The sequence below is a fragment of the Mytilus galloprovincialis genome, chromosome 10 (genome assembly GCF_965363235.1).
Source record: "Mytilus galloprovincialis chromosome 10, xbMytGall1.hap1.1, whole genome shotgun sequence".
Taxonomy (NCBI): domain Eukaryota; kingdom Metazoa; phylum Mollusca; class Bivalvia; order Mytilida; family Mytilidae; genus Mytilus; species Mytilus galloprovincialis.
In genome coordinates, this window is record NC_134847.1 from 25,277,222 (window position 1) to 25,304,231 (window position 27,010).

Below are 27,010 nucleotides of genomic sequence, written 5' to 3' on the forward strand. Positions count from 1 at the left end.
TTAACTATTAGATTGTGACCTCTCGCTAGAAATTAGGCCACCGCACAGCGCAAACTGTTTCATTTTATTTTAAGCATTTGCTGCATATAAGGATTGCTAAAGCAGTCATACTTAAAGTCTTTGGTTAAGGCCGTTCTGCCGTCACCTTTTTACTTTCCCCTGGATCAAACGCGTCAGTCTTCATATTATGTGTGTCCGCTTGTATCAGCGACTAGACTCGCACTGTCGCGGACCCTGGTTCATTGCTTGAAATTAGATTAACCGCAACGAGAGCCTGAGGTTCGAATCAATGATCCATGGCTACATACTTTAGTCTTTTTGGTATTCACATTAAAAAGTGAAAGCTATGTCAACCAATAATTAACGAATATTGCTGGACTATTTAGTTGCATACTTGTACTATTTGTTCTATCAAAAATAAATAATTCTTTCTGTGATCTTCACTCATTCATCTTGGTGTTGTTAAATATTTTGAACAGACACAAAACTGAAAAAATAGAAAAATATTAGAAGAATTATTGAATTCACGCTGAACACCAGTTGCGTCAAAGTATGGAAGAAGTAGGATGTAAATCAATATTTTGCTCGCTATTTAGTAACTCCTCGTGTAGTTTAGAAATAACATTAAATTGGTTTGGCCTAAATTAGGGTATGGAATAGCGGAATCTATCTCATTTCAAGATATCAAATGCTAATTCATTTTCTTATTAGAACTGAATGACTGGTTGAAATTCTCAATGTACCATTTAAACGATTTAATTTGATTTATATAAACTTAGAATGTCGCGAATACACAATTTCTTACTATCTTTCAATATTTCCCCAATAGGCCCCATTCAGGCAATACACACGGAAGTTATGTTAGTATGCGCAGTACTGACACTGCGCATAATATGCAAATCACCCGTGACAACAAATACGTCAGCAGGTGCCCCTTCGGTGCTGTGTGCATCAAGTAGCTCAAATTTTACCTGACTATGTTTTGATTTTGTATTGGAATGTTTACATATGTGTATTTGGTGTCACGATGAAAACAATAGTAAATCGTAAACTTTGGAATGTAAATTTTAATTGGATTATTGCATGATTGTTGAAATTTTAGGATAATTATTATAAATCTGTGTAAGACGTCAGTGCCTTAACTTAGCTCGTTTGATATCCAAAATGGACGTTCAACCTGTGGATATAGATCCAAACTTTGAGCCACAAACTAGAGTCAGGAGTAACACATGGCCATGCAGGCCACGGGAGGTTATAGCCGATGCTCAGTGTTCACCTGTGTCGGACGAATCCGTATCGGGGGATCCACATAAACCGGAGAATAATGGTCTAAAAACAAAATCATCTTCACGTCGAAATGCATGGGGAAATCTCTCTTACGCTGACCTAATTACTAAAGCTATTCAAAATTCACCAGAGCAGAGGTTGACCTTGTCTCAGATTTATGACTGGATGGTGCAGAATGTCCCATATTTCAAAGACAAAGGTGACAGCACCAGCTCAGCTGGTTGGAAGGTTTGTATCATTGTTTACATTTGTGAAGTTTATTTTTAATTATTAGCAAAACACGTGGGAGACTGCGCATTGTTTACATTTTACAACTTGTGTCCACCTGTGAAATGAAGCAGATAATTGGTCGGTAATCAGAGTTATCAGTATTATGTAATTTGTTAATTGGTAATATACATGTGTATAGAATAAGGGGGCGTGTCCTATGTCAGATAAGTAATTAGATGTTAAACATTCTGATCATTATCCAACCAAGATAAATGTATTATACATGTACATTGTTCTTCTAAATTCAGTGTTATTTTGATTCATTTGTGTTTTTTTTTTGTTGTTGCCTTGATTGATAATGGTGTTTTAGTAAAAAAAAGGTAATGAACACAGAAATCGAAGTCTTTAATTTAATTGTGACAACTAATCATTTTTTACAGTTTGACAATTGCAAAAAATCAAAATGAGTATTAAATTTGTTTTGGATAATTACACCTGTATAAAAGTCCCATATTGACATGAATTTTCAGAAATAAAATTTGTGTCTCAATCTTAAGACTTAGATTTTATGTTATTACAAATAAACACAGCTCTTTCATATTTACTGAAAGAATTTAAATGACTTGATTGTGATAGATCTTTATTTTTCAAAAATCAAAGAAAAAAATGGTTTACAGTCTTCACGTTAGCCACTAACTAATGCAATGGCCCAAACTAGTAAACATTGTTTCGGACTGGTTAAAATTTTCAAAATTTTATAGTCTTATACAAAGACTATTATAGGTGCCAACTAAAATTAATTAGCAGAATATCATCCAGATTTTTGAAAAAAAAGGGCAGGGTGGAAGTGATTGGCAACCACTGTTCTACATGTAATTGCCATTTAGAAACCTATTTTTACATGTAGTATACAGCAAAAATGTGGAGAAATCCTCTTTTCAGTTGGACTGTCTACACTAAATTTATTTTGTTTTCTAAGCAAAAGTTTGTAGTCCCCATAATATGAAGCAAATGCATTGGTACACATCACAATGATAAAATATAAGACACATCAAGATGGTATAATAATTGATCACAAATATCATCATTTTATGACAAAAGTTGTTAAAAAGTAATCTAAATTTGGTTTCATTTCCTTGCTCTATTTTCCAATACATGTCAAGCATGTCATCCATGTCGTAGGGACTGAATAATAAATTAGATAGCAATAAATTCTAATCTTCTTTCCATTGTCAAACATTGCCTTCACAAAACCCTGACTGAACTTTTTGAAATTTATTTAATTGAATATTACTCACATGATGTACAATGTACATGTACTTTTGCATCACTTATTTCAAGTCTCAATGCCAATGATTGATGTGTTCACTAATACATGACATTCCATATCTGCAAACTACATTTTTTTCTTACAAAACCTGAAAATGGTAAAAAGGTCTTTCTAAAACTTGTTTCACATTACACAATGGATCTTTGATTTTATTTTTGTGTACATATCAAAATATCCCAAACTCTGCAGTCTAACTGACAAAATGTCATACAGAAATTTTCAGATTTTTTAGCTGAAAATATACTAGTTGAAAAAATGTCAAATTTCTTTTTCCGTCAAACCCTAAAATTGTTCGGCACAGACTGACATATGGAATTTAACTTCACCATATTCTGTATTAACCTGTCTCATGTTCCTGTCTTAAGTTTCTGTTCGACAGTCATGCGTAATATGCCTCTGACCGATAAGATTTTTGACTAACTTGTTAGACCCCCTGTTAAGCGCCTTCTATTTCAGAGATTTTCTAGCAAAATGTGTGTTCATTGCTATTCTGCTACTTAAAATTAAAATTTAAAGCATTCACTGACAGTGATATTGTTTGCCTCAAATTACAGCCGAAATTCGGCCTTTTCCCCTAGAAAAAATTCCCAATTACTGAAAAAATGGCTTAAAATTCTCCCAAAAAGTTTTACATTTTCCCCCAATTTACCATCATTGTTTCTGTGTCTTTCCCCTCTCCAAAAAGTACCTTTCACTTCAGGTTAAAAATGTCTGACAACCAATATACATGAAAAAACAGTGTAGAAAAGACAACAAAGGTCAGCTAAAAATCGGAGATGTGTTTAAAATAAAATATACAAATTTCCCAATTTCAATAAAAATATGCACTTTTCCCAATAAAAAACGGTAGAGGTAGTTTTGAAAAAAGACAACAATATCACTGACTGAATACTTAAATATATTACTTGAAACAACCTTTAGACAAAATGTCAATGTTAGAATTGGAATTTACTTCATTTAGTATTTTGCTACTACCATCTTTTACTCAATGCATATGATATGGAATAAAAAAACAATTGCCAGTGAAAAAGGATTTTCTGAACTCATACATGCAAGGGAATAACTATATCCAGCAGACTGAGAATTTACAGAACTCATGCATGCAAGGGAATAACTATACAGTGATATTGTTGGCTTTTTTCAAAACTACCTCTACCCTTTTTTATTGGGAAATATGCGTCATTTTCATCAAATTGGGAAATTTAAAACAAACCATGAATATGTCTGAAACTTCAATTTACAGACCCATTTTCAAGAGTCAAACCCTGCTTTAAAATAAGACCCTGTGATGATACATAAATAGACCCTCAAATGTGCACACATAGTCATTTTAGGCAAGAAATGGTTTAAATGAGTGTTTTTTCAGTTTGAATTCATGCACAATTACTACTGAGACTACACTGTTTGGGAAAAAAGTTGTCTTTTTGGGAATAATTTTAAGCCATTTTTTTTCAAAATTGGGATTCTTCTCCAGGGGAAAAAGCCTTTATTCTCCGCTAATTTAAGGCAAACAATATCACTGCTATATCCAGCAACTTGCTGCAGACTGAGTATTTACTTAGTCACTTACATGTATATTACAATATGTCAAATATGGCGATTGCAAAATGAGTCAGTGAAAAAGTAAATTAATTAAAATTAAAATCTTTTTAAGGAATATTTATTATAAATATTGAACAAGAGGAATTCATGTATATATCAGATATATATATATAAAAGAATTTAGTACAACTGAAAGCTGTGGCATTCTTATACGGCCCTAGAACCTGACTGACACAATCGAATGATTTGGCAGTCTAACATTATTTTTCTCTCTGAGGAACTCCTCCGACTTACTACTTTTGGCACAGACTGCATGCATGTTCAGAACCTAGTCAGGAACCTGTAATTATGTAATTGCGATTTGTTATTGTTTATATGTATCTTAATTTTACTTTCGTTTTTACATAAATGAGGTTGTCGATTTTCTCGTTCGAGTTGTTTTACATGGTCTTATGAGAGCCTTTTATATCTTGCTATGTGGTATTGGTTTTTCTCATTGTTGAAGGCCATGCAGTGACCTATAATTGCTAACATCTACATGTATGTCATATGGTCTCTGCCTCTGGTGGATAGTATTAAATTATAATCCTGGTACCTTTGTCGATAAATATTGTCTGACTAGCAATCATACCACTTCTATTTATTTTATACATAATTTGTTTTTAAAGTTGCATAAAAAGAAGATGATTTGGTATGATTATCAATGACATAACTATTCACTAGATGACAACATGTGTATGTAGTTAAGCAACAAGAGGTCATCTTACAACCTTCAATAATCAGCAAAAACCATACCGCATTACAAGCTACACGAATAAAAGGCCCTGACATGATGAAATGTAAAACAATTCAAACCAAATTTATGTAATACACTATAAACTGGAAATGTGATGTAGTAAGTTTCGAAGAGTTCCTCAAATTAAGAGTTAAGGAGAGGGGTTGGATTTCATCTTGGTAATGTGGTATCTTCTATAAACATGGCAAAATGTGATCTTTTTTAATTTCATAGCTGTAGATGTCCCAGTGAATTTTATACTGAACTGAACATGAAAATTGATGAAAGATAGCAATTTAAGAGCTGATGCTTGATATTTTGGGTATATAAAAAAGAAGATGTGGTATGATTGCCAATGAAACAACTATCCACAAAAGACCAAAATGACACAGACATTAACAACTATAGGTCACCGTACGGCCTCCAACAATGAGCAAAGCCCATACCGCATAGTAAGCTATAAAAGGCCCCGATAAGACAATGTAAAACAATTCAAACGAGAAAACTAACGGCCTTATTTATGTAAAAAAATGAACGAAAAACAAATATGTAACACATAAACAAACGACAACCACTGAATTACAGGCTCCTGACTTGGGACAGGCACATACATAGTAAATGTACTTTATTGATGTCTCATCTGAAGTCACCCATGCAGTTTTGAAGAATGATGGGTTAATAATTTCTTGTCAAAAATATACATGTACATGTATGGTGGGTAGTTGTGGATCAGGATTTAATTTATGATTACTAGCTATACTGTAGGCCAAAAATATATATTGAGTCTTGATCACCTGCAGGTTCTAGTAATATACTACTAACTTTATAAGAGGTTTGTCAGTTATAATCTGTCAGTGTTTAAAGAGGCGATAGGTTGAAATATAGTGTGTTTTATTATTTTAATCAATTCTGTGGCATATTTGGAGGAAAGAGTTACTATCTGTGGCAGATGTCATAGGAAAGTAGCTAGGGTCAGTTGGGAAACTCGAATGACACACAAGTTTTAAATGGCCTTGTGCCATTTTGCATAATCCAATTCAGAAAGGTAAAATGAAACAGATTCATGACGGTTTATTTACTTTTGTATTTATTATATTTAAAAGAGTGGTCACATTATGTTTCCAGTTGTTTGAAAAGTACATACTTTGCAATTGAGGTTTAAGCCAAATACACAGGTATAATACCACACTTTTAAAATACCTGTGATTAGCATATAGGTCAATGGTATTAAAAATCTTTTCTAATAATAATCCATTAAAAGGTGGATTGAATTATTACTATATATATAGATAAAACTGGATTCATGCCAATAGTTATATAGACACTCTTATAGAATATAGTTATCTTTTGTAATCTTGAAATAGATACAAGCTTTTTTCAAGGTTAATGGCAATAATGAATACTGAATGGGTCCTTTAAAAGGTTTGAATTATTAAAACCATTGTTTAGAAGTGATTATGTTCTTGTTTCATACTAGTACATTAATGTACAATGTAGTGCAAGGATGACAGTTGAACTGCATTAAATAGGGGCAGAATGTAGGCCAACCCCAAATGAATTAAATAGGGGCAGAATGTAGGCCAATCCCAAATGAAATAAATACAAAGCTGAAGTATCAAGAATCTAAAGATTCTCCGAATTACAGAGGATTCATTTGTTTTTGACAGTACTAATAACTGTGAATTATATTATTTATAATTGTATTTTAAATTAGATATTTGATATCACATTTCATAATTCTAGCATATTTGTGTTCTGTTGAGCATCATGTCGAGCACTGATATTAGCTGAAATTGAACGAAATTTTCCCCCATCAGTCACAGGATAAGCAAACTTGCTGGTCTTTCCAAATATTTAATGGTTCTTGATTTTAAAAAAATGCTTATAAGTGTTTATATATGCACATATATATATATACCCACTAAATCATCAAAAATTATAAATAATAATGAATCAACAGTACTATGTAAATATGTTTATTATCATCCTAACTGTGTCACTTTTCATTGGCAGATCCAAGGGGGAGGGGGGGGGTTCCGGGGTTAGAACCCCCCCTTTTTTTGGCCGATCAATGCATTTGAATGGGGACATATAGTTGGAACCCCCTTTGTCCTGGGTGGGGAACACTCCCTTTTTATAATGGCTGGATCCGCCCCGGCTTTTCCAGCTGAAGTCCCAAAAAAGCAAAATTAACGTACAAGTGAAATCCTCTGAAGTTTCTTCTGCTATGAATTTTGATAAAGAATTTAACATACATGGGACTTTTTCAAGTTCTATAAATGTATTATTTTCATTTATGCTTAAACAACCACTATGAACAGATTATTAGATTTGATGTCACTCTTTTGTTACGTGACCTATATACCCAACCATGTCACTGTTAAGTAGTTACAAATTTACAAGGAAATGTATACATGTATATCAATATACAATGTAGGCCATGTGATATATTGCAGTTTGAAACTTTGTAGATTTAATTTGCTACAACAACAATTTAACCTGATTTAAAAAAAGTAATAGTAGGGTATTGTGCATGTAGTACAAGCTTAGGGAAGCTTAGATTTCAACTGTTTGTATTAGATACTATACAAAGGTAACAAAGAAACAGGCCGGTAACAACCGTTGCCGGATAGTTTTTCTGCACGAGTAGTCAGGTCAAGGTCTGAAGCGATAGCCGAGGACCTTGACCTGACTACAAGTGCAGAAAAACTATACGGCAGGTTATTTCTGGCCTGTTTTTTTGTTACTTTTGTTTAGTATACATATATTGATGCTAACGTAAATATTTTGTTAAATAAAAAGACAGGAAATATGAAGGATAACCAAAAAATTTCAAATCTAATTGAAATTTAAAGTGACCATGAACTCACTGATCATGCAAGAGTGATTCTATTCATAAAAAGTGTCCGTGTAACAACTAAAAAGAGTCTGTGTATCATCCAAAAGGAGTCTGTGTAACACCCGTTAATGTACTGTTTTTCTATAGCTCTGCGGGGGGCAAAGTCGTACAAACCGTAGTAATAGGAAGTAAGGTTACTTTGGATTGACTAAGAAGATGAAATCATTTTAATTTTCAAAAAATCTGACTCTTAGTTACAATGATATCCTTGAAATGAAAATTGAAGAGAATTTACCTCGAGTATTCAATTTTTAGGTTGACTGTCAGAAGGTCAAGGGTCAAGGTCATTTCTAAAAATATGTTCCAAGTTTGTAAATCTTCTAAAGCCTAGTTTCTACAGGAAGATGAAATCTCTCAAACCAGTCAGGAGAACCAGTCTACATTTTTTATACGACCGCTAGAATTAAACAAATTTTGGTCTTATATTGCTATCAGGTTGTCTTTGTCGTCAGCGTAGTCTGTCTGAGTGGACAGATGGTTTCCGGATAATAACTTAAGTATAAGTAAATAGAAATCAATCAAATTTTAACACACTGTTTATAACCACTAAAGGAAGGTTGGGATTGATTTTGGGGGTTATAGTCACAACTGTTTAGGAATTAGGGGTCTAAAAGAGGCCTAAACAACCTTTTTAGTAGGATCCAGACAATAACTTGTGTTGAAGTGTATGAATCTCTCTGAAGTTATAACACAAGTTTCCATACTACAAAGGGATGATTAGGATTGACTATGTATGTCATTTTATATTTTAAAACTTTTATGATATATTTAAATGGGTAATTATGGTTGCAAACTCCATTAAAAGTTTGAATTTAGATACTGATCACAACTCGAGGTAAACAATTTTTTTTTGGAATAAGGGAAAGGAGAGTGGTGAAAAAAATTGGAGGAGGGGAGGGGATAATTTTTTTCTTATTTCAGATTTCAGAAATTAAAAGAAAATTTCTTCAAATATTCAACAACATAGTGTTTTGCACAAACTCCAAAAACTGGGGTAAAATTAATTATATTTTTTGGGGGAAGGGCCAATTTGCAACAGCATTATAGTGTATTGTAGAAAGCAAAAAATTGAATATAAATTCAAATCATATAACCAATTTGAAGTTCTTCGACTACAGTATATATTCTGTGTCAGAAGCCTATTATGTATCAAAAATTCAATTACAATCTAAATTCAGACCTGTATCAAGTGTGGATATGTGTCCACTTTGGCCCCAACTTTTTAGGGTTGGACATCTGCGGTCTTTATCCAGCTGCGCTCAGTGAAGCAATTTATTTTTTCAAGTGAGGATAAACCTTTTGAAACTTATTTTAGCAATGCTATTAGGTATGTGCCCTGCTTTCTCTAAGTAAATGTGTGGTTCAGAGAGCAGAATCTGTTGGCATTTCATACTGGTTCTTGCTTTGATATAAATATATGTGGTATTTGAAAGTTAGTTCTATTTAATTTGCTTGTAAAGTTTAAAAAAAGTAATCACACAAAAGTGTAAATTTGTATTTTAGTGATGAATTACGTAATCTGCTGTTCAAATGAAAGTGGAAACTCTCAGGTTGACTTGAGTACATGTGTACGAGGAGTCAGCTGTTAAGTTTTGTCATTTATATATAGGATAATATATGCTTTGTCACTGAATAATGTCAGAATTTTTCATGGCTAATAAATAAATGAGCAATGTACAAGCGCCACCCATTATTTAGAGGCTACATGTATGAAAAAAGAGTATGTTTTTCCCCAACTGTATTTTGCATAGACCTTTATCTGATATATTTTTGCCCTGATCATGAATAAATGCCAGACAATGATCCTCTCATGGTTTGATGTATGTAAGGTGATCAATAAGACTACTTCATGTACCTTGAGTCTAAGTTCTTCCTTGTTTGAGAAACTGGTATCAGTTAGGAGCTGGATTAATTTAATCAGCCTCTTTAACTCTTGTTGGAAAAATAAACACGAAGAAGTCAGAAATAAATTGTAATTGATAATTGTTAAATCTAATCAGAACAGGTACTTTGTATATTATATGGAAATTTTGGCTATTCAAGGTTGAGGTTACAGATTATAAACACTAGCTGATTAAAGAGAATTGCAACAAGTGAGCATTTTGAGAGAGCTGGTGATGAGATAAGAAAAAAATGATACACACTAAAGACAACTGAGTTAATTAGAGCTTAGGGTGGCGAGAGACTAAAGACAACTGAGTTAATTAGAGCTTATAAAATTAGGGTGGCGAGAGAGTTTATTGACAGTGTAGACATGGTAGAGGGGGGATAGGACCCTTATCAGGACTCCAGGATCAGGTGTTTTTAAGCTGGGGATATCAGGATTGACCCATTTGGTATCCGGAAACTCTTTTTTCGAATTTTTCGGGATGTTGGGGTTTAATTTTATTTACAGTCGGGACCTCAGGATTTCGTGTTTTTAGGCCAGGACCCCTCCTACCCCCTCCCCCCTCTTCAGTGTAGAATTAGACGGAGAAAATGAGAACTCCAAAAGAACAGTAGTTGACAACACTAAAATGGTAGAAGAAAAATTAGAAATTTAATCTTTGAAATAGATAGACTTTATTGGCTTCTAATTCCAATAATGACATGTTTTAAATGTGTTATATGCCCCTGCTGCTGCAGAGGGAGCATCAGGTTTTACCCTTATCTGTCTGTATGTATGTCCATACCTAACAAAATAAGTTTCTGTTCTCTAACTTAAGTTGCTTCAACCAAATATTATGAAACTTATAGGCAATGCTACCACCAAACACAAATCAAGTCCAATTTTGGTGGTGTAACTTATGGTTATCATGAGTTATTTCCCTATGTAAAAAGACAATTTATTCTAGCAGGCATCAGTGTCCTATGGACATTTATTTCTTTTATTATAAAGAGTAACCCCCAATTGCTATCAGTTACTGCACCTTTCCAAATTTTCCTTTGTGCATGTTGTGTGATTTTTGTTTTGGATTTGGGACCATAACAAAATTACCTGGCACAACATAATTGTAGTTTTTGCAAGAATTGTTGTTCATCTACTGCTTTTATTAACCCTTATCCGCCATGCCGGGGCCATAATATTATGGCGGTACCAAGAACACCGTTATTTGGCACCAATGGCGCTCCTTACATTTGGAGGTCATCGTAATACCATTTAATTCAAGGTGTATGCATGATTCCTCAATCCTTCACTATTTATTGTCATGGTTCTCACTTTTAATCATTCATTTTGAGCTCAAATACGAACTCCAAAAATTGAAATTCGACAAAATTGTTTTTTTTGAGGGGTGGGCTTACTTTTGAGGTCAAAAGCACGGAGTTATGAGGACTGAAACCATGACAAATAGTGTTAACCTGAAGGCATGTAACTACTGATCGTGTTTATTATTATTATCGCCGAGGAAACAGCTACTTCTGGTTGCAAGTCCAGTTAAAGTTCAAAATCGGAAAAAAACGAAATTTTCTGAATTTTGGTGCAAATGACCTTCTTTAGACAGATGTACCCAGATCAGTTTCACTCCGACCTAACAACTGTTGTAATTAATTGTTCACTGGGGTCCACTCTACATGTAAACTACAGTTTGATGCATCTTTTAGCATCCCTCAGACTTCCAGGTTGAGAAAAAGAACGAAAAAATGTCAAAATTGTCCTCACCCGGACCAACCCATTCTGTGATTCCCTCTTTCCGATTTAAAGCAATCAATATGCATCAGCATGATCCCATCAGGGTACAGCTCATTTGCATATATTTTGCATATTTTTGCAAATACTCGAAATTTAGACAATTTCTTAGAACAATTTAGCATGGGAAGGGTTAATTTCATCTGGAAGATACTCAAATGATAATCCTTGGAATTATATGAATTATTATGCCAATCACAGGTTTTTCTTTAATTTGGTTGCAAGTGGATTCAAAACACAACTTGAAAAACTTAATAGTTTGTGCTCCCTTATGACTGATTTTATATGCAAAATTTACTGTCAGTTAATTTGGGACTCTTTTTTAGAACAGTTTGTAACACTATTAACTTCAGTCAGAATGAGTCCTCTGTAGAAACCAGTTAAAATTTAGAAGAAAAAAATAATTGGAACTACAATGTTTCTTTTTGTGAAATAACCTCGGCCTGATGTATGTATCCTTGAACAATTTTAAAAACTTGTGTTTTGAATCCACTTGTCCAACCATAATTAAGAAATAAATATTTGATTGGCATTATCCTAGGAACAAGTGTTTAACTTCTAGATTATAATTTGATCCAGCTTATAATGTGGCTGGCGATAATATTACTATAAATAGTAAAAAAATCTCTTCAATTATGTAATCACAGGAATTGTCATTTGAGTATCTTCTAGATAAAAATAGCCACTACCAAACATTACAACATCAAAATAAAAATAGAAATTAAATTGTGACTGGTGATTACTGATTATTTGTCATCGAAAATTACAGTCACTTGACTGTTAGTGTTGCTCTCCACCAACTGCAACTTATTCAAAATTGCAAAACAAATCCCAATTTGGTCAGAATTTTGAATAAGTTGCAATTGGTGGAGAGCAACACTAACAGTCAAGTCACTGTAAAAGTAATTGTGACTGGTGATTACTGATTATTTGGCATCGTGGAACAGGTTTTGCTACCGGCTACTGTTATTTTTTAAGCAAATGGCAACCTTCATTTTTCCATTCCCCTGGGTTCTTGATTTTGTTTAGTTATATATGTATTAATTTTGTTGTTAAACTCCTTATTTTGAACAAGTTTTTCATATGTGACTTTTTTTGTTTATCGACTCGTTGGTCGAGTTGTTGTCTCTTTGACAGATTCCCCATTTCCATTCTCAGCAGCAATTTTGTTTATGGGTTGCTACATGTATACCCTGTCATCCCAGGGGTTTCATTATCTTTCATGTTGACTGGTACTTTCCACGTTTCTAGGTGGTACTTTTCAATTCATTCCATGAACATCATATATAAAAATTCCTACATTTAGGCGGTACTTGTCAATAGCATAGAAGGGTAAAAGTACCGGGTACCGCCTCTTAATGAATGGCCTGTCATCCTATAATGAATCAGGGGAAATACACCCTCTCTCAATCTAGTTGTAGGATTCAGACACACATGTATTCAACATTCAGAAGTATTTTTATGCAGGATGTATTGATGTATTAATTGTGTATTTGGCTTTTGTTACCAAAAATAGAAAGAGGTAGGATGAATTTCCTGTGTTCTTCTTTCACTCACAAAGCTTAAAGCATAAAGTTAATTCTAAAAAGTCAAAATAAAATACTTTTAACAGGAGTGTGTACTGTAATTAAGTTGTTGTGGTTGATTACTGTCTTGATCTGTAATAGTACTTTATTTTGTCATACTACATGTAGTGATCTGTAATAGTAGTTTATTTTGTCATACTACATTTTTTGTACATGTAGTAAATAAGACTGGCAAGGTGAGATTTAGTAAAGATTCAAAAGCCTTGAAATAAATTCATGAAAAACTGGTTGTTTCTCGTTGTTTTAGGTAGAACTTTGCTTGTAGAGGGGATGAAAGAGAGATGCCAAATTTTTAACAACTGATGTGTCTTAATAGACTAAGTATAGATTAGGATAGCATGAGATAATCTTTTGGACTTAAACAGCTAAACTTGAATTCAAAAGATTGTAAGAGGCTATTTATTAGAAATGTATTTCTACAATTTAATTAAATTTTTATTCAAAAGCAATATTACAGATGGTAGACAAAAGTAAACAACATAATGACAACTTATGACAATATAAGTATACTAATTGTAAGATATTTGTAAATGGCATAGTGAGACATTAATAATTTGATGAGTATATAGTATTTACATGATTACATAATGCAGAAATTTTGCGCTTTAATATCAAAATTATCCTTGACAATTAAGTTATATAACATGTAATATAAATAGTGACATTATTCTGTGTAGATCTCAGAGAAATGAATGCATTTTCCTCGGAGCTTTCATGTATGGATCCAGGGTTTGAGGTAAGAAGGGTTCTTTAAAAGGGAATAGGGAGTTAAGTATATATGAGGAGAGTGTCATGCCCTTAATTAGGATTTTGAAGAATAATTAGACTAAATCTTTGATTGTCCCATGTATATATTTAATATATAGGTGACTTTTTGCAAGACAAAATTAATGTCTTAAGCAACCATACCAAATTTGCTTCTTTTCACTCAACAAGCTGTTAAAGCCTTTTGTCTTTTGTGTTCCAAGAATTTTTTTATGCATTATCTACGTATTCGATTTATATTTTTTCCAAAGTCTTGATTTTCTTTAATATGGTCATTCAGAAAAATGGATACGGAATGCAATGATTTATAACATATATCTATATAATTAACATTAAACAGTTATAGAGGGATATTAGCAATGATTAGGACAGATTAAAAGACATTTCATGTATATTCATAGTTCATTTTATGGACTGCAGATCACTCTCTACAGTATGTGGTATGATACCATATGATGGTTATTTTCGAGGTTGTAAAATTTAATGATTTTCATTGATTAAGGTATACAAAATATTGTGGCGGTTATTATTTTGGCAGATATAAAATATTTATCAATACCTTTGCATGTACACCTTTTATTTGGCGGAATTTATTTTCGCGATTTTTTTCTATCCACGAAAATAAGTGAAAATTTACAACTCGCAGAAATAACCAGCTATACGGCACAATTTAGTGTTATGTGTAAATGCATACTATGGTCCATTTAACTTCAATTTCTACAAAAAGAAGTCATTTGAAGCAGATAAAGATGAAGTGATAAAAAACTGATTTGAAATGAGTACAAAAGAAATGTGAAGGTATTGAGTAAAACATATTCTTTATATTTTAATCTTGACAAGTACTTTGGAAAGAGTCCAGGTATGGGGAATAGAAACCAATGTCTTTTTATATATTATTGAATTGTGTTGCACACCATGCATGTAATTTATCATGTTCACAGTTCATTGACCTATCGTTACCTGTTGAATAAGTATTAAGTCTAAATGTAGCTAGGAGTTGTAAGAACAATTGTGAAAAAATGTTCTTTAATTGATTTTATAACTATTCTTATAGCTAATTGACATATATACATTGCCCCCAGACATTTGCAAGGATGTACAACTTCACAATGATATAACAGTAAGAATGGGTATACATGTACATTTTACATGTATATGATATCTATACAATATGTAATTTAAAACTCAGAATGGGTTTAGTTTGACCTATTTTATTACTTATTTAAGATCCCCTTTCATGGAGGGATATATAATACTTTATTCACCATGTCATCTTGTTAGTCACCCTCCTTCTGTAGTATTATGGAAAGATCTGATATTTGGTAAAAAACTTTTTGAAGAAAAGATGTAGAGTTTAAATGATTTTCCGATCTACTAGGCAGTCATTTTCATAGTTTGATTTTTTTTTTGTCAATATCTAAAACTTATAAGGATATACTTTGAATGACATCACATGCAACACCTTGAACTGACTGTTTTATCCATGTACAGATGTAAATACCTTTTTATATGCAAGACTTTCTTTCCATTTATTTCTAAGTGCAAAGAAAACTGTTTTAGCTGGGTCTACAAGTTGCAACTGGCAAAATTTCACACCCAATGTTTGTTTAAAAATCTGAATCTAACAGTTACAATGCCAACAGAACTTCGACTTTAACAGTGTTTATTTGTTTTCGAGTGGGCTGGGGGGGAAGGGGTGTACAAACTCCTCAAACCTCCCTGACTACAGGTTTGAATAGTAGGGGACGTTTGCCACACCTACAACAGTAGGGGTCATTATGTCGTTATAATGTGACTGTGGAAAAATATATATTTATGCAAAATTAGAGTAAATGTATTAATTGACCCAGATCTTTTAGGTCACTGAACATGGAAATGTGAAAGGTTACAACAGGTTAATGTTTTTGGTCAAGGTAGTTGTTAGACCATGAAGTTGTGGTCACACCAACTTGTAGCTTTATACAACTGAATATTATGATGTACATGTTCACTGTTGAAATACATATCAAATCAGGGTTAAAAATCAGATTTGTGGTTCACCATAATATGAAAATGAAATAGATTCTGGTAGGCACTCATTCTTGTTATAACTGAGTGTGTAATATAGGGTTAAACAACTTTTAAAAAGATTCTGAATCTGGATATATTGCAAGGAATATGTTTCAGTCATCAGTCAAATTTCAGTTATTTTGCTTCTGACAAGAAAATCCTAAAGTTATATGACTTTGCAAGAGCTGGTAAAAAAAGACCAATTTAAAGAGGCTGGGTTGTAAATTCCAGTGACTTTTGATGACTTTTAGATAGTTGTCTTGTCTGGGACCATAGTTTAGAAAGGATGCAAGACTAAGACTTGCAGTTTGTGTCATTTCCTTTTAAATGAAGTATCAGCAATTGTTAGAGTTTGTGAAGTGTTCAAACAAGCAGAAATATCTCTGTGTATACAGTTTATTCAATTCAAGGTAAACACATTTCTGATATAAAAAAATGTAGTAATGATAAAATTGTGTCTGATAAAATGTACTTGTGGTGGCCTTGCCAACAGAATTAGTATCTCATTAATCATTGTCATGTCATTACACTTTCCGTATACACATCTCAATGTAAAAATGTCTCCTTGAATGAACAAAAAAAAAAGCTGTTAAGATCCATAGTCAAAATGATAATGGCTATTCTTTTTATACTTTTTGCTTTGCTCAGTCATTTTGTCAGTTGTAAAAGACTATTTGAGGTTGACCTTGCAAATCATTTGCAATGGGTTGATTTAAAGATTGAGGCAGTCAGGTAAGGTGAATTGGGATATATTTGAAATTAAATTCTAATTTGTTAACTCAAACGAACATAAAATATTTATCAAATAATCACAAACTCTCACATGGGAGACACCACTTGCAGAGACGAGCGCACATTTTATTATAAATATGAGTATAATATTGTGGACAGTTCATATAAATACTACACAGGTATTAAGCAGCTTGTACATGTACTGGTTTCCCCATACTAGTGGTCTACAAATCTGAAAATAAACAATATAATTAATAATATTATTTATTTGGCAAAATGTTACTGTACACTATCATGGCTATGACTGCAATGGCTCAAATGACTTTAAACCACCTGAGTTCACTCGTGCATCAACTCAATATCCCAATCGAACTGACCTTACTATAATTAACCAAACAATGAAGTCAACTATAAACAAATAACATTTTTACATGTTCAATTTTTTGTACAACTTTGATAAATACATTGATGTATTCAGGTAAAGGAGATTTGTTATTGGTTTTGTAAGATGTTGAAACTTCTTTTTTGTGCATTCAATTTTTCATATAATTTACTGAAACATTATCCTATCTATGAACAGACATATTGGTTGATAAACAAAAAAATGGTTTGAAAAGAGGGGGAAGGGGCAGTTCTTTCCCCAATTTGCAAAAAACTTTGGTGAATTGTTTATATCAATTCACAGGGCAGAATCAATTTGTGCCAATTGCAGTTTTGAAAAGGTATTAATTGCGCCACTCTCTTTTATTTGATGGAATTATTGCGCCAATAAATGAAATGAAATTGCGCCACATTTACCTGTTGATATTTTTTACCTATATCATTCCTGTACATGTTTTATGTATATCAAGACAAGACAAGACAAATACTTTATTAAAGTCTCGCCACTTGTTACATATAAAATATACAGCTTTTTAAAACACAAGTTAACAACAAGAGCCACTCTATAAAGAGTTTTGAGAGACTATAAAACATTTTTTTCTTAAAATTATAATACAAATACAAGTCAACTATCACGAGTATAAAATACATTTTCGCTTTATTAAAAATTTCATAGCAGATTTTGGCAGTATAAAATACCATATTTTCATTTATGTAGAGAGTCTTATAACAACAACACTTTAGGGACTGCTGCAGAAAATTTATTGATCGACATGTTTCGGTGCCTAGGGCACGGTCATCAGGATAAAAACAATACATAAAATCATGTTGAAGTACAAAATCGGGTTGTTAAAATTTAAACGTCACAATGTTACAATGGTAAGTAACGTTATTAATAGCAACGTACTGAAAGTGAAAGTGAAAGCAGTACATTGCTATTAATAACGTTACTTACCATTGTAACATTGTGACGTTTAAATTTTAACAACCCGATTTTGTACTTCAACATGATTTTATGTATTGTTTTTATCCTGATGACGGTGCCCTAGGCACCGAAACATGTCGATCAATGAATTTTCTGCAGCAGTCCCTAAAGTGTTGTTGTTATAAGACTCTCTACATTTTATTGTTTTTTATCATAATGACCCTGCATACCCTCGGGTATCCACTTTATGGACTCTACCGTACTACAGACTCACCAGGCGTTGGTTCACTTTCGTTTGTAACATATTTTCATTTGTAAAAAGAAATATATCTTTTTCATTATTAGTGTCCAGAAATTAGAACATCAAATTTTGAGAACTGCGTGTAAAATAAAAGCAACCAATGTGTTGTCAGAGTGACCTTCAAAAATAATAAATTCAGAGATCTTCAAAATTGAAGAAGAAAATTTAGAAAAGAAAGATTTAAAATATGTGTGTCAGTCTATGTATAGAGAGAGAAGAAAACTGTGTCTGGCTTAATCTAAAAATCGAGCAGAATTTCACAAAATATTGGATGATATTGGTGTTGTTACAAACAAAGATGATGACTTTGTATTGTGTAACGGTCCAGAAAGCGGTATAATTTTATTAGGATGCGAGGCTAATTTGAAATTTCAGTGTACAATGTCAGAGGATTTTTTTGGCTGTTGGTACCTAGTCAATCATTTAGTTGTTATATATAAATAAAAATATATAAAATTGGTGCAATTAGATGATTATTTTATTGGCGCAAATGATACCTATAATTTTGAAAATTAGGTGGTGCAATTAAGTTGTGGCGCAAATAAGTTACTTTTTGGCGCAAAAAGATATCGCCTAATTCACATGAGTTCCCTTTCGATTTTTGTAAATTAAAGATTTTATATTTCCAAGTTATAGTGTTTTACTATTTATCAAAAAAAGGGAGGATTTTCCAGTTTTCAGACAATAACTACAAAATGCTTTCAGCATGTCTCATAAAATATTGGTGAATAGTTAATATCTATGGAGGTATTAGATCCCTTTTGATTTTTTATAACTTTTAGATTTATCATTTTACATAACACAAGTAAGGGGTTTTTTATTGTCGAGCCTGCAATCTTTGTTGCAGAAAGCTTGACATAGGGATAGTAATCCGGCGGCTGCTACGGCGGCGGATGCGGCGGCGGCGTTAGCTTACTTCTTAAAAGCTATATATTTTAGAAGGTGGAAGACCTGGATGCTTCATACTTTGTATATAGATGCCTTATGTTACGAACTTTCCGTCAGTCACATGTCCAATGTCCTTGACCTCATTTTCATGGTTCAGTGACTACTTGAAAAAAAAGTTAAGATTTTTTGTAATATTAAATTCTTTCTTATTATAAGTAATAGGATAACTATATTTGGTATGTGCGTACCTTGCAAGGTTCTTATGCCTGTCAGACAGTTTTCACTTGACCTTGACCTCATTTCATGGATCAGTGAACAAGGTTAAGTTTTGGTGGTCAAGTCCATATCTCAGATACTATCAGCAATAGGTCTAGTATATTCGGTGTATGGAAGGACTGTAAGGTGTACATGTCCAACTGGCAGGTGTCATCTGACCTTGACCTCATTTTCATGGTTCAGTGGTTATAGTTAAGTTTTTGTGTTTTGGTCTGTTTTTCTTATACTATATGCAACTGATCAACTATATTTGGTGTATGGAATGATTGTAAGGTGTACATGTCTGGCTGGCAGGTGTCATCTGACCTTGACCTCATTTTCATGGTTCAGTGGTCAAAGTTAAATTTTTGAGTTTTGGTCTGTTTTTCTCATACTATATGCAATTGGTCAACTATATTTGGTGTATGGAATGATTGTAAGGTGTACATGTCTAGCTGGCAGGTGTCATCTGACCTTAACCTCATTTTCATGGTTCAGTGGTAAAAGTTGAATTTTTGAGTTTTGGTCTATTTTTCGAATACTATATGTAATAGGTCAACTATATTTGGTGTATGGAAATATTTTATTATCTTTATGTCAGTCACAAAGGTTTTATTTGACCTTGACCTCATTTTCACGGTTCATTGCTAAGTGTTAAGTATCTGTGTTTTAGTCTGTTTTTCTTAGCAATAGGTCAACTATATTTGTTGTATGGAAGAATTGTTAGCTGTACATGTTTGCCTTGCATGGTTCATCTGACCTTGACCTCATTTTCATGGTTCATTGATCAATGTTTAGTTTTCTTGGTGAATGTTGAGTTTATGTGACAGTTTTATATTTAGGACTATCAACACTATATCAATGATTAGTAAAGAAGGTGAGACATTTCAGTGTGTGCACTCTTGTCTTTAGAAAAGTGTGGATTTTCCAGTTTTTGGACCATACAGCTGTTAATTAGCAATTGTAGATACATGGAGTTTATATCAAAGACAGTTGTCTTCTTCTCTGTTGAAACTTGTTCAAGAAAAATGAAAGGGGTCGGTCATTCACTGATAAAAAGAGAGAGATTTTTACCATTAACTTTTATCTAATCTACCTATGTTGACCTTTAAATGACCAGTGTAGCAATAAAACTTGGCAGGTGAATGTGTGAATGGTCATTATCACCAAAACCTGATTTATCAATAAGTAGATTTACCATTGAACATGTTGAAAGTTTAAAGTATTTAGTCATAAGCATATGACATATAGAAATCAATAAAAAAGGTTATATATATAGGTATTTATAAATAGGGAAATTATTAAGAATATAATTATTTGATTTGATCTGTTTTACAGATAATTGCTGAACTTGGTTTCTTCTTAAATTTGTGTGGTGTATGAGGGTAAAGATAGGATGTCATTGATTTCTGTAAAATTCTGTAGTTCTTTACATCATTTTCTCTATTCTCGATTAATTTTATCTTTATTGTCCCCCCCCCTCCCCCATGCCATTATTCCTTTTTCATTATTTTATACCTTAACTTTTACTATTCTCTCAAATGATTATTTATGTTTTTGGTACATTTTTATATACAATTTGAACATTATTCAACCTTACCATACCCACTTGTATAGCTTAAATAGAATAAACACTTAACATGTATGACCAAAAAAAAGTAGGTTTGTGTTTTACAGTGTTCGTCTTGTGGAGAATCGGGTAGGTAGGTTGAATAAGATGGAATTCTTACTTATTTCAATTTTTAATCTTTCAGGATATTAGGGAGACGAGCAGTTTTTAATACAATTCACTTTAAAAAGTGTCATCACAATTATATTTTACTCTTAATTGGCTTATAAATTCAAAAGAAATTAAGGATATTTTTATCAAATTCATGACACTAAAACTATATGTACACTCATTGAAAACAAAAGCTGAAAAGCTGTGACACAGTGCTTTTATTGCTGCTTTTCAACTGAATTCAAATGACCACTAATAATGAGTATAATAGATGACCCCTTATAGCCTCAAATAGATATAAGAAGATGTGGTATGAGTATAACAGGACTGTTAGAAAACGAATCACAATTAAATTGATTAGGTACACAGCTATAAATTTCAGTACAAAATTATAGAAAACATTTCTTAGTTATCAGTAGTGTATTCCAGGCCTTTCACTATTATACGAGCCATTCTCAATTATTTTAAAAAATGTCCGATAGCTTGTCTATCACAATATGCTTCTGCTAAATCTGTCCAAAACTTACTGTAGTAGTAGGACTGGCAAATGTCAGCATCCCCAGTACACTAGGGTAAAATGAGTTTGGAAAATTACATTAAGATGTAGAAATGGAAAAAAAATAAGTCAATATTTGAAAATTAGATAATCAGGTCCCTAGTGCTCTATGCTATCTTAGAACTTGGAAATTTTCTCACCATCAAACTGATCAATATAGGAAGCAATAAGTCTACTTCTCTATGTCACTATACAGATGTAATTATCCTGAGCGTCTCCCTTCTTCCAAGTTTAGATGACAGCTGTCTGATTGTTGGAGAAGGATTTCATACAACATGTACAAAGCTCATTTTGATTAGGTCTTGGTAGTAAATTTGTTTCAACTTGGGAAAGGAGAGAATTTATTTTGTTCTTCCGATTAAAAGTTAATGGAATATAAGTTACTACATGTATCTAACTGGAACATAAACATGTAATGTGTGCCTTGAAATATTTCCGTTCTAGAAAAATGCTAGAAAAATTCTAGACACCAAGCAAATGCAATTAGTTATGATAGTCTTAATTATAAAAATGATAAATTTTGTCGCTTTACATCATTTGTTATCAAAGCTAATTTGTGTTCTTTTTCTCTTTCTAGAATTCCATTCGACACAATTTGTCCCTACACAGTAGATTTATGAGAATTCAAAATGAAGGGACTGGTAAGAGCTCATGGTGGGTTCTCAACCCAGATGCTAAACCTGGGAAAACACCTCGCCGACGAGCAGGTAGTATGGAAACTAAAAGTTATGAAAAAAGACGTGGTCGTGTTAAAAAGAAGGTTGAAGCTGTCAGAGCAGCCATGGAAAATATCATGAATGGTTCACCTTCTGGAGATGACTTTTTAAGTGATTCACCGCTTGGCTTTCAACTTAGCCCTGAATTCAGACCTCGGGCAAGTTCTAATGCAAGTAGTTGTGGACGATTGTCACCTATTCAGGCAGCTCATGAACCCGATCTCCATGACAGTCAAGTGCCACCTATGTCCCCCATTCCTTGGGGTTCTGAATTTGACTCTATAGATGACACAATTGGTCAGTATGATGACCAGTTAGTTGACACTTTAGTAGGAAGTATGAAGTTGTGTGAGTCTACCAAGATTGGACTGGGTAGCGATAATAACATTGGTAACGTTGAACAGAATGACATTGAAATGAGCTTCGATGGAACTGTGCCCTTGACACAGTTGCTATCCAATAGTTCTGATAGGATTAACTTAACTAACGTGCCCTTGTCCCAGTTTAATCAAAGTGCCAACAGAGACACAGCTCAGTATCGTAACCTTCCAGCCCCTCCTGCATATCCCGGTGATTCTATGCGAAGAAGTCCACTACAACAGCAGCCAAGCCTGGAACAGTTAGGTTTACAAAATGGAGGTTCATTTGATTTAGGCCTCCAGAGACAAAACAGTGGTAATTTAGGTATGAATTACGGAGGTCAGCAAAATTCTATGTTTACACAGCAAGATTATAATCAGATTCCACGGATGAATTCACAATTGAGTCAACAGTTGAGTCAATTAAATGTGAATACGCAACAACAGATGCAGTCACCTGCTCGTTCCCCACAACAATCACATCAACAAATCAGTCCTAATTACGGCAACCAACGCAGCTACGGGTCTCCTCAGCAGCAGTCTCCGCAGAACAAACAAATTTCAAATCAGCTTCAGAATCAGGCACAGCAACAACAACAAGCAGGTGAAAGATCTCTTCTTCAACGTTGTTTGGAAGCACCCTCAGATTCACTTCTCAGAGCCGCCTTAACACAAAAAAACACTCAGGGTTTCATTAATATGTCAGATAATCTGCCAAATACATCAATGTATAATAATACTGGATATGAAAATCGTCAGATCATGTCACCGGGATTGCAGCTAAATAATAACGGGCTCAATAATAATCTTATAAACATGCCTTTACAACCAAACAGGGTTGGGATGATGAATACATCGGCTGGGAACATGCAGATTTCACAGCAACAAATGCCTGTACAACAAACAATGCAGGTTCAAAAACCAAACTCGTCAAATTCGCTTAATGAAATAGAAGCAGATTTCTTTGAACCTCAAGGCTTTGATATGGAACAGATGCTTCAACATGAGCTCAGTTTAGAGGGAAATCTTGATTTCAATTTTGACCCTACCTCAAATAATACAGATACAAGCCAAAATTTAGTACGATGATGTTATAGATCTATAGTTTAGCTCCAAAGGTTGGAAATTTAGAAAGATTATGAAAAAAAAATGTTATGGAAATGTTTCGTGTGATATTGTTTTTGTTTTGTTTGTTAAAGATCGTCATGTTGTTGTGATATAAATACTTGTTACTGATGAAGTTTCGGTAATTATTGGCAGCATTGGTCAAGCTTGAGCTGTCCAAATACCCAAAAGACAGACAGGAAAGCAGGTCTTCGTAAAATAAATCAAAGTACACATGTTTAACATAACAGAATTGGTTCACTGAGCCTTATATGGATATGTTATATTTTAGTTGTAACTGCATATAAATATATATAAGAAAGTCATGTGATAGCTATTTGATAAATGATTGATTTTAAATGTTTTTCATGGTAGTGATTCTATTGAATGAATGAGTTCATCTGTCATTTTTCTCATCAGATTTTTTTCTAATTTACAATGAGAAATTTTTATGCTTTGATTTTAATAATTGATAAGAGACATAAATTGGTCTGCAAAGTAATCTATATTTATAAAATTTTAAATACTTTTCATCATTTTCCAATAGATATGAATTTCAATGCTCCTATTTTAATACATATTGCAAGAGTCGGCTGTTGTGAAATGTCATTAACAGACGAGTTCTATAGTGTGCAATGCTTCGGAAAGTTTATTGAACTGATCTCTAATGTAGGTCATTGACAGTATCTGCCGAAAGGGGAGTCAAATTGGATTATTTTGTCAATCTTATAATGCATTCTGTCAGTTTAAGTCAAGTATACCGAGCTAGAACAGCTTTTTAAGCATGCATCAATACTAAAATACCTGCATAGCCAAATTGAGATGGATAAGCATATATTTAGGTCATAAACTGCCAACGACCTAAATCATTTATTCTGGTAAAATCTATATAAAGTCAATTTTGCCCAGTCTCAACACAAGGGTTTACTGTAGAAGCTATTGATTATTGTGGAAAAGTTAAAAGAATCGTATTTGAAGTGGGACTTAGGAAACGGCTGAATTGCTAGCTATTAGCATGATTTTAATCTTAGCGATATGAATCAGATTAGAATAAAATTTGTATTACGAAAAGGTGTAAATTGGGATATTCTGAGGGGTAAAACAGTATCAATAAAATTAATTGTAAATGCATTTAAATAATTTTATTGCTAAAAACATTTAAATAGCAAGTTTGTAAGAATAAAATGCAATGCTGTAAGAAACAATATTTTGGCACCTGAATTATTGGAAACTGATTATTTTTTAGTTCACAGAAAAAAATGAAGATCAATAAATGAAATATATTACAGAAGAATTTGTCAAAATTTTGCTGTTTTTTTTTATTATATTGTTAAAAATTACACTTGAAATGACTGTCTGATGATTTTCTTTCCTTTTAGTTGAAATAGCATTTTGAGGTCTATTTAAGGTGTTGGTTAACAGTTGATGTGAAAGTAAGAATTTACCACCTGTTTTAATTCACAAGTTTTTATACGACCGCAAAATTTGAAAAATTTTTCGTCGTATATTGCTATCACGTTGGCGTCGGCGTCGTCGTCGTCGTCGTCGTCGTCGTCGTCGTCGTCGTCGTCGTCCTGCGTCCGAATACTTTTAGTTTTCGCACTCTAACTTTAGTAAAAGTGAATGGAAATCTATGAAATTTTAACACAAGGTTTATGACCACAAAAGGAAGGTTGGTATTGATTTTGGGAGTTTTGGTCCCAACATTTTAGGAATTAGGGGCCAAAAAGGGCCCAAATAAGCATTTTCTTGGTTTTCGCACTATAACTTTAGTTTAAGTTAATAGAAATCTATGAAATTTTGACACAAGGTTTATGACCACAAAAGAACGGTTGGGATTGATTTTGGGAGTTTTGGTTCCAACAGTTTAGGAATTAGGGGCCAAAAAAGGGCCCAAATAAGCATTATTCTTGGTTTTCGCACAATAACTTTAGTTTAAGTAAATAGAAATCAATGAAATTTAAACACAAGGTTTATGACTACAAAAGGAAGGTTGGGATTGATTTTTGGAGTTGAGGTCACAACAGTTTATGAACTAGGGGCCAAAAAGGGGCCCAAATAAGCATTGTTTTTTGTTTTTGCACCATAACTTTAGTATAAGTAAATAGAAATCTATGAAATTTAAACACAAGGTTTATGACCATAAAAGGAAGGTTGGGTTTGATTTTGGGAGTTTTGGTCCTTACAGTTTAGGAATAAGGGGCCCAAAGGGTCCAAAATTGAACTTTGTGTGATTTCATCAAAAATTGAATAATTGGGGTTCTTTGATATGCCGAATCTAACTATGTATGTAGATTCTTAAATTTTGGTCCCGTTTTCAAATTGGTCTACATTAAGATCCAAAGGGTCCAAAATTAAACTTAGTGGGATTTTAACAAAAATTGAATTCTTGGGGTTCTTTGATATGCTGAATTTAAAAATGTACTTAGATTTTTAATTATTGGCCTAGTTTTGAAGTTGGTCCAAATGGGGGTCCAAAATTAAACTTTGTTTGATTTCATCAAAAATTGAATAAATGGGTTCTTTGATATGCCAAATCTAACTGTGTATGTAGATTCTTAATTTTTGGTCCAGTTTTCAAATTGGTCTACATTAAGGTCCAAAGGGTCCAAAATTAAACTAAGTTTGATTTTAACAAAAATTAAATTCTTGGGCTTATTTGATATGCTTTATCTAAATATGTACTTTGATTTTTGATTATGGGCCCAGTTTTCAAGTTGGTCCAAATCAGGATTCCATATCAAGTATTGTGCAATAGCAAGAAATTTTCAATTGCACAGTATTGCACAATAGCAAGAAATATCTAATTGCACAATATTGTGCAATAGCAATTAATTTTCAATTGGAGTTATCTTTCTTTGTATAGAATAGTAGTTGATAATATATGTTGGAAATTTGCCAGACATGACTATGATGTCATTTTCTATTTTTATTTGCCAATAACTTTATGTAAATAACTTCAT

At 33.0% G+C, this 27,010-nt stretch overlaps 1 protein-coding gene across 1 annotated transcript; it reads left to right on the plus strand.

Moving 5' to 3' along the window:
• The first annotated feature begins 926 nt into the window (after window positions 1-926).
• Window positions 927-25,511, plus strand: LOC143047247 (uncharacterized). Its single transcript, XM_076220261.1, has 2 exons — window positions 927-1,515; window positions 22,446-25,511. Exons 1-2 carry the CDS (start codon window positions 1,165-1,167, stop codon window positions 24,030-24,032), a joined length of 1,938 nt encoding a protein of 645 aa, XP_076076376.1. The 5' UTR covers window positions 927-1,164; the 3' UTR covers window positions 24,033-25,511.
• The last annotated feature ends 1,499 nt before the right edge of the window (window positions 25,512-27,010 follow it).

Coding starts and splice junctions, on each gene's coding strand:
- LOC143047247 (XM_076220261.1), top strand. CDS start 1,165: ATGGACGTTCAACCTGTGGATATAGATCCAAACTTTGAGCCACAAACT. Junction 1,516..22,445: donor CCAGCTCAGCTGGTTGGAAG/GTTTGTATCATT, acceptor TTCTCTTTCTAG/AATTCCATTCGACACAATTT.